The sequence below is a fragment of the Scedosporium apiospermum genome (assembly GCF_000732125.1).
Source record: "Scedosporium apiospermum strain IHEM 14462 chromosome Unknown SEQ_SAPIO_0122, whole genome shotgun sequence".
NCBI classification, from domain to species: domain Eukaryota; kingdom Fungi; phylum Ascomycota; class Sordariomycetes; order Microascales; family Microascaceae; genus Scedosporium; species Scedosporium apiospermum.
This window is the reverse complement of record NW_015971823.1, coordinates 6,756-15,945: the sequence shown is the minus strand read 5'-3', so window position 1 is coordinate 15,945 and position 9,190 is coordinate 6,756. Positions and strand designations below refer to the sequence as shown.

General features: G+C 50.5%; 1 protein-coding gene and 2 pseudogenes across 1 annotated transcript; 2 read left to right on the top strand and 1 right to left on the bottom strand.

The window, feature by feature from the left end:
- Nucleotides 1–997: 997 nt before the first annotated feature.
- SAPIO_CDS8717 lies at nucleotides 998–3,190 on the top strand (annotated as a pseudogene; the record flags this gene model as incomplete).
- A 2,374-nt stretch (nucleotides 3,191–5,564) lies between these two features.
- SAPIO_CDS8716 (Uncharacterized protein) lies at nucleotides 5,565–7,596 on the bottom strand (the record flags this gene model as incomplete). Its single annotated transcript, XM_016790298.1, has 2 exons — nucleotides 5,565–7,128; nucleotides 7,193–7,596. 2 exons carry the CDS (start codon nucleotides 7,594–7,596, stop codon nucleotides 5,565–5,567), a joined length of 1,968 nt encoding a protein of 655 aa, XP_016640058.1.
- A 732-nt stretch (nucleotides 7,597–8,328) lies between these two features.
- On the top strand, nucleotides 8,329–8,970 carry SAPIO_CDS8715 (annotated as a pseudogene; the record flags this gene model as incomplete).
- Nucleotides 8,971–9,190: the final 220 nt, after the last annotated feature.

Genomic DNA, 9,190 nt, shown 5'->3' with positions numbered 1-9,190 from the left:
GATCGTTCAACCCAGAAGGGTATGCTGGTGTATTGTTTGGGCCCTGATACTAGTGAAAATCTAGCTTGGGTTTTGTGTTGGCCTCGTCTGATGCCACTAACCGAGTTTAGTTTATGAAGAGCAGAGCGCCAACTCGGTCTTGAAAAGAAATAGGGTTTTTCCAAAGCTTCTTAGAATGGACGGAAATTTTCTGGAGGCCGCATCATGAGGGGAATATCTGGGGAAGACTTCAAGTTTGGGGAAATCTTCGAGTGCCCAGGTACATCAAGGCGCTAGTAAAGAACGTATCCCGAAGTCACATAACTGGTTGATGCTCGTTTAAATGAGTTTTCCTGGCCTGCGTCACCTCGGCATCTCGGGAATGCCAGGGTCCTCCCCCACCCACCTGAATGTGGGGTGGCGATGGGAAAGGGAAGAAAAAAAAAATAAAACAAAATAAAAAATACCAAACAATAACCTGCAAAGAGGCACAAGCATAAAATATCTTCTTTTTAAAACTCCTCTAAGAGCAAGGGAGGATCTCGAACTGTGGACAGATCATATCAAACCCCTTCTGTATTTTGGTAGAAACCTTTCTCTTGAGAGGTAGATTGCGTGGCTGTCAAAATGGCCCCCTTTTCATATTTTTCATATTTTTCATGCTTTTCATACTTTCCGTACGTGATTCTGCTTCACACATCACCGCCACCATTTTCCTTAATGAGGGTACCCCACTCTTCAAGGAGAAGCAGGATTAATCATTGTTGTAACTCCAGCTGGATGTAGTTAGTCGCGTTAGGGATCTCAGGATTACCGGCGAACTAAAATCTGGTGGGAATGATTGGTGTCAGTGTGTGGAGAATGTCGCGAGGGACCAACCTCCGCATTTTGATTTTCTTTTGCCCCCACAAATTCCCAAGCGATAATGCAACTGCATGATTGTCTGATTGTCACTTTCCTCAAGTTTATCCACTTCATACCATTACATTCCACACATACGGAAAAAACTAAATAAATTATGCCAACACGAAGAGTTAGGAGCGCCGACCGTCGTCGTTGTGCTAAAGCCTGTCGAACGTGCAAGCGTCGAAAGGAACGGTGCGATGGCCGGCAACCTTGCGGACGCTGCGTCACCCGTGGGGTCGACGCCGAGTGTAGCTTTTCGACCTCTCCGCGCGCCATCAATTCTCCAACAGCGAGCCTCGCAACTACTTCGAACGACCGCGACGACTCTGGTCAGGACACCAGCCTTCTCTATCCCCCGCCACCAAGCGACTTATCTCTTGATGGACCCGGCAGCGCCGGTGCTGGCTTGGACGTCCACAGGTCGTCGTCGTCACACTCCGCTCACAGCTGCCATACAGCTCCTGTTCCGCAGTTGTCGCGGCTAATTCAAGACGGTCGCGGCAAGTTCATGTTCATCGGCGACGCCGCCAACCTGACCTTCCTTCAGACCATCCGCCGCTTGGTCAGCGATTCGATAGGACCATGCCCCTTCACAGAGGACCCTCTACGAAGCCGTCTGGTAGAGGCAACGCCAGAAGGACGGTCAAACTGGGTTGTTGACATAGTCCAGCAGCCCCCGGCGAGACCCGACTTGGACGAATCCAATTACTTGCTCGCATGGTTCATGCGCGCGACGAGTTGCGTGCTCAACCTCTTTGATGAACAAGAGCTACGCGCAAATCTCTCGCAATGGCATGGCAACGTTTATGACGGGCCTACGCAACAATCCATGGGCACAATACTCTTCCTCATCTTCGCGATAGGCGCGCAGGTATGCCCGGAGGATAGAGACGATCAAGCCGAACGATACTTCAACTACGGGCGATTCTTGACGGCATCGGCCCTCATGGAAGACCCAAGCATGTCCACGGTGCAGGCCAATTTGCTGATTACAATGTATCTCCTAGCCGCTTCTCGCCGGAATGCGGCCTTCATGTACCTCGGCATCGCGGCGCGAGCTGCCTACTCTCTCGGCGTTCACAGAAATGATATCAACGCTCTCTTTGATGCATCCGAGTATGCAGCGAGGGAACGACTATGGAAATCTCTGCGAGTGCTTGACCTCTTCACAAGCACATCACTTGGCCGGTTACCATCGACATCCGAGACGAGAGATACCAAGTCCGATGGCGATTACTCGGCGTCAAACGATTTATGTGCTATCCTTGAGGAAATTCTAACCAAAGTCTACTCGAAGCGCATGGTATCCACCGAGGTGCTGGAGCGGATCAGCGAACGCCATCGGCAATGGGCCATTAGGTTTCCCCAAGGACTTGCTGCTGATAGTGTCCAGCCAGGGGAGTTCCTCGACGCCAATGGAAGGAAGAGAACACCGAACATTGGCCTCTACCACCTCAAGCAAATCTACTACTGGACGATCATGCTACTTTCCCGGCCATTTTTGATTGAGACCGTTTCCAAGCACATATGCCAGGGAGCGATGCAAGATGATGATCTCGAGGATCGTGGGCGTAATGCCTCCTCACCAGACCCAATCGTGTCTTACGCATGCGTCGATTCCGCCATACGCACTGTGGACCTGTTGCGCGGACTGTTATCGGCCGAAGACATACCCAAACGGCTGCCTTTCGTCGTCAACTCATTATTTGTGGCGGCCCTTGTTCTTGGGCTAGCTCAATTTTGCGATCTGGACCATCTGTTTCCACTTGAGAAGACCCTTGCCGATGCACACAAGATACTGTCCATTTTCTCTCACAATGATGCAGTAGCTAGGAGGAATTTAGCTATTGTAGAGAACCTCCAGGCTGCCTGCAACGCATATCTCGATAAGAGAACCCGATTCAAGATGGAGAGGCAGAGACTGCTTATTGGCGGCCTCTTCGGGACCGTCCACACAAGACCCGATGCCCAAGCCCAAATCACTGGAGGAGCAGCCAACCAAGCCGAACAACGGCGCTCCGTGGCACCTAAGCCAGGTTTTGCCATTACGCCCCCGGCCTACCCATACGACGTCGATAGCATGGCCCGCAGTAATTCAATAACGCCTCTCGGTGCCGAAGCCCAGTCACTCACCGAATTTGGAGATGATAGCATGCAAATGCTTCCCGATCTCGCCACGACAATGGACGTCATCTTGCCGATGTCCCCTAGAACTCTCTTGTTCGACTCATTTGATAAGAGCATTCCTTTATACTCCACGATGGACGCTAGCCTGTTACAGGTTACCAATGATCTGATCAGCTAGGCCGCTCAGCACGTGAGAATGCTCTTTCCATTCTTCTATTCTAGATACTATATCTTTTCTGGCTAGATATAATGAGATCCAAGTGGGACCGTCTTCGTCTGAGCGGATGCTCCGCTTTACCCTAGAACGAGAATAGGCGAACCTTGCTGATAGAACTAGGGCAGACTTGTGGGGGGATGTCGGTGACTTGGGAGATCGGCCGTTTCTTCTTTCAATATGCACCGTACGTGGACTACTGAGGTCGACTTGGGATTCAGAATCCTGGCTCATAAGATGGCTCAAGCAATGGGCGGATCGCAAAGGCCGATGCTGGAACCAATCGCAATCGATCTTGAAAGCTTCACAACTGCCCAATGCCGCCGTTAAATGCAGAGGCTGGTACTTCCGTGGGCCTGGGCAAAGTCGTGAAAGCCGTCTAACGTCTACGTCCCTAGACCCGAATACCCAACAACTTGCCCGCGCGATTTCCATCGGACACGATCCGCGGTAGTTAGTGAGACTGGCGGCCTACGCTCCAGCCGGGCGAGCCGGCAGTGTCGATCAACCTGCTGCTAGCAGCCCTAGACCTCGTGAAGGACTGGGCCGAGGCGCTCCAGGGCTGTTGAGGCAATGTGTGCGAACATGCCGGACTGGCGGCATAGGGGAATGGTCTCTGCGCCGCTGCAAATTAGCATTTATACTCCTTTAATATGTATATTTTATCATAGAACATTCTTGAATTTCCTCATCAGAATCGCACTCAATTATATTCCCGTGCTGGCGCAGGTCATGTAAATGAGGAGGTTGCGAATCCTACTTAAACCTCGACAACTACGTCGTAATAGGTGTTCCCCGGCGTCATCTTCTTTATTCCAAGACCTAGCAGCACGCAAGAACAGCGGCGAGGTATTAGCTAGGGACCCGTGGAGAACGGTCCATGGCGAGAATCGGATATCCAATGGTCGTACCTTGATGCTAGGGCAACTACAAGGCGTTACTTTGGGGGGGAATGGAGGTCCGAGCTCTTGTCTAATCACTAGGGCTCCGATATAACTCCATTGAATATCGTCTCTTAGTTATCTACGGGTGCTACGCCAAGTGAACGTGACCGAATAATCTCTCAGACTTTTTCTTATGGTTCTCTGTTGATCGGTTACCTCGTCATACTTCCAAGAGTTTCGTTATGTGTACCCTTCCCAATTCCATTCCTGTCTAAATTGCATAAATTTGAATAAATTGCATAAATTATTTGTAGAGTCCCACACGAAAAGGCTTTCATTCTAGATTAAGGCGGAACAGGCCAGTCTAGAGTAGGTTGCTACCTATTCCGAGGATAATAAACTAAGCGGGTCTGTGGAGGGGGAGCGTGGAGGGAGGCGGGGAGATTGCAACCTTGCCTCACCAGCGGACCGCATCCCAGCACATAACTAGCTGACGTGAACGGATATAAAACTCATTTAGAAAGTTGATGTGTGGCTCTTCGCTTGGCTCTCCTTCCTCTATCTGCTGTCCTCCCTCGATCGTGTCAACGTCGGCAATTCCCATCTAGCTGGCCTTAAAGAGAGCTTTGCATCGTTCCTAGAAACTAGGACAACTTCCTAATAGTTTTCTTCATCAGCCATGCCCTTGTCGAACTCACCACGGACGTCCGTCTTAAGAGAATCACCCCCTAACCCTGCTCACTACCACATTATTGTAGATCGCCAGGGGCCCGGGCCATGCCACTAACGATTTCGATAAGAATCACATCCATGCGGGTCTGGAAGGCTGGAAGACTTACGTGAACGCCTCACTCCTCTCTAAGCTTTCTCCATCCACCTCCCCACGGTTCTCATAGGCACGCGCACTGTCGCACGCACGAAAGCCCAACTCTGTTCATGCGTTTATATGCTGTTGCTGCTGCTATAACCGTCATATCCTACGCCGACCGACACCATAATATAGAGCCATGCTCAGTATTATCGCTGTTTTCGTGACGCTTCGTAAATGGCCAGGTTCCTAAAGAATACGGTGGTAAACAATGACAATGTAGGCACTGTGGTTGAACCGGACAATACCTTGAACTACTCATTATCAGGCACCCTTTCCCCAGCGGATGAGGTGAAGCCTCACAATTTATCTCTTTGCCTCTGTCGCACTACCGTCGTGATTCACCATAACCCGCTAGATCCGAATAATAGACGTATGCGCTTCAGCAGACATGGCACCGGTCCACCCTCCGCGTCCACTATCACGTACAACGCGAAGCAGAATCTAACACCGACTTTGGGACCTTACTAGTATCGGCTCCTTCAAAGGTCTACAACAAGGTTTATATTCATGAGAAAAAGAAAATTTATCAAGGCGACATATTTCTAAGACTGATCAGAGGTGATAGATAGTATTTCTCTGCATGCTACCAGTCCCGATCTGAGCCTGGGGCTGGTCCTAGTCCTAAGACTTGTAAAATATCCGGCTGGCCGAGGGTCATCGCAAACTCCCGTGCAGACTGTCCGGGAGAGTCCAACTCCGCACCATGCTGCCTCAACAGCCGTACCAGGCCCAGATCCTGTTTCACTAATGCCAGGATGAGGGGTGTCTTGTCATTTTTGTTCGCAAGATTCGGGTCAGCGCCGTTCGCCAATAAAGCCTCGATCTGATCTACCCTCCCCTTATTAATAGCCTCGGTCAGAGGGGTCTCTCCATTGTGTAGTGTGTTAGTGCTGTCCGCCCCGTGTCGAAGTAGCATCGCGATAACCTCTCCATCGACCCCGTTGTCAACAGCAAGTGGGAGAGCCCGCATGTGGGGCCAGAATATGTCCTTTGACGTCGCTTTCGCCCCGTTCTGTAGAAGCATCCGCACAAGCTCAACCTTTTCTTTGTTCTCAATCTTACTACCCTTGACCACACTGATGATGGCTTTCTGTCCCGTTATATCATCAACGTTTCCATCCGCACCCGCTTGCATCAGGCGCTTCGCAAACGGAATCTTCCCCTTCGAAATCGCAGTCGCGAGTACACGCTCCCCATCACCGCGACGGGAGTTGGGCTTTGCGCCTCTCGTTAACAGCAACTCCATCAAGTCCATGTCTGACTTTTCGAGAGCCAACGATACAAGGGAGGCGCCGGCGACGTCCGCCGAATTAACATCGGCTCCAAAATCAAACAGTAATTTTACCATCCCTAGACTCCCCTTCCTTGCCGCCTGCACAACGACGGGCCGACCGGAAATGCTCTTTACTCTTGCGTCGGCACCGTGCTCCAAAAGAAAGCGCACCCCATCGATGTTTCCACTACCCACGACGTCGACAAAGTACTGCTGGCCAGATACATTTTTCGCCTTGACATCGGCGCCTGGGCCGCCTCGCTGAAGCAACATTCTGGCGATGCTGATATGCCCCACGGATGCTGCCAGAAACATGGCGGGCATTTTAGACCAGGTCTTCAAGTCTACTCCCGAAGCCAGGAGCAGGCGAACCGCTTGAACCTGGTTTGCCATGATAGCACAATGCAGGGGCGTTTCCCTGTCCTCATTCTTGCCGTCAATGTTAGCGCCGTGTTTGAGAAGGCCGGCCATTTGTGAAACATCCCCCCGGCGACTGGCCTCACACAGGGCGCTGACGAGGGGGTCTGGCTTGGACCGAAGGCCAGCTGTAAGTGCGCTGAAGGACTGCTTAATGGAAGTCAAGTCCCAGAAGCTACTGCCCTGAGCGGCTGGAGGTGATGAGGTGGAAGGACCAGAGGGTGAAAGAGTTGAAGGCTCTGTCGCTGGGGGCTCGTAGGCGGGCGGTGAGTCCAAGGATCCTTCAATCTCCGGTGGCCCTGCTTCAGCGGATGTGTGTGTTGGCGCGCTATTGCTTCCATCGATCAAGATGTCACCGGCAACCTTGGGCACCAACTTTAGCATATCGTCTACTTGCTTCATGATACGATGGCCTTCTTGGCCTTCGAGAGAGGCGTCCTGATCCTCCTTATCAGCCCTACAGAGTGGTCGGGTTAGTTTCAACGAGTCACGTAGGTTCCGACGCTGATGCCGAGCCTCACATTGCAAGAACCTGCTCGAAGTAGCCAAACAACTGAGTATAAGCCAATAGCATGTCGTCATGTATGGCCAAAAATGCCTCATTCAGGCTAGTTATTGTCTCTGGTTGCAGCCGCATCACCTGTTTCCCTATCGACACCAACCCATTCTCGCAAGTCCCGAGCGACCGGCTCAGCTGGGCTTGAAGGCGCTGTGAGATGGCTGAGGCGCTAATGATGGAGATCGCAAGTTGGTTCACAGTCGTGCTGAATGCCTGGAGGGCTTTGGAGAGAGAGGATAGCTGCTCGGCATGGCGATCGCTGGGTAATTTGCGGAGCAGGTCAGTCAGCTCCGCAGCAGCCGCTAGTGAGCGGTGAGAGACGGATGAGCTGAGGGTGCTGAGTGACGCAACGGAGAAGCCATCCATGATGAAGTAAAAGGTTTTAATGCCTGATCCACAAGGAATGTTAAAATACACACTACGCTAACTTGGAGCGTGATGAGGCGGAAGTATTCTTGCATTTGACGATGCCGAGGGGAGAGGGGACATTCGAGTGATTCGCTTACGCAGCTCCTGACGTGTTTGGATCCCAAATCGGAAAAATACGACCACACAACAAAGCTATTGGATCGATCCAATCCTGTTGCCTGCCTGCTAAGAATGTCAGCAACGGTTCTCGTGGGAGCCGGCTAATAACGTAGTGCGTGCTTGGCGGAAGCACCATCCAGTTTCCGCATTTCTCTACTGAGGATAATACCTCATGCGATTCTATGAAGATATGTCATATTCCCAACAAGCAGGCGCTTGCTTCTTCTTCGAAGGATGCATTGGCGATTTTATATTTCCCCTATAGTAAAACGTCTACGAGAATAATTCATCAAATCGAACAACTCCCCACTCTCTTTCCTTCGGCCATGGTTGCAACCTGGAATGTAGCAGGCAACAAAATTTATATCATACAACAACCAAGCCTGGCGTGAATTCGGCCAGCACATCTCCATACGAATCTTCACGAACCTTGTCGAAGGTGACCATCATCAAAAACAACACTTTAATAATAGAAAACTAATTCTCCAGACTAGTTCATTTTTCTAACAGCCATCGATGCCGAATCATCATTGACTTGGGGCGATCTGGTAAATACTGCCCCAAACCTACATGACCGAATTCCCTGGGAGCCAGTATATCAGCTACACGGCGATTATTGAATTTGATCCGCAGAAAACTGATGTCAAGTGCGGAGGTCTCAGCGATGGCGAGATTATGAATCTTGCCATGCAGATGCACGATTTAGCCGACGTTTACAACCTACTTCGTCCTAATGCAATGGGGGCTCTTGTGTATCAAGATCAGATCTACTTTGCATCCTCCGTCGGAACAGACTGGCACTCGGAACGAATCATCTCCATTGACCAAGGAGATGTCATACCAGGGAGTGTCGGGAAGTTTATAGAGGATTGTATGTTTTCTAAGGACCGCGAGACCATAAACCACGGCTTTGGAGGACTGTGTGCAGAACCCAACGTCATCCGCCTCTTTCACCAGCATAAGACGGCCTTCATCAAGCCAATTGTGGGAAATCGAATTATTGTTGTCGGCACCAATGACAATGGAGCTAAACTCAAAGAGGCTAAGGACCCTTGCCCAACAATTGGTAATAAAATAGGGTGTAACGACTCGTTCAAGACGGAGTACGGCTTGGATTTTATTAAGCCTGTTTGGAGAGAATCCGACCCCAGAGTTTTCGAGTTTTCCAAGGTTCTGAATCCTCGACCTGTCAGACCTGTGCGGAGATATTAGGGAGAGATAGCCCCAGGCTAGCTGGTTAATAGGTTTCTCCGCAAATGAAGGGGGGGAAGGAATGCTCTAGAGTATATACCCGTAGATATATGAACTTTTATATTACGATAGCTAGACCTCCTGTATAAAATGCATCCTATCTTATATAAGCCCTAAAATTGTATTGTGATCGAACCTCTCCCTGTGTAATTAATGGATGATTAGCGGTGTAGAGTGATTA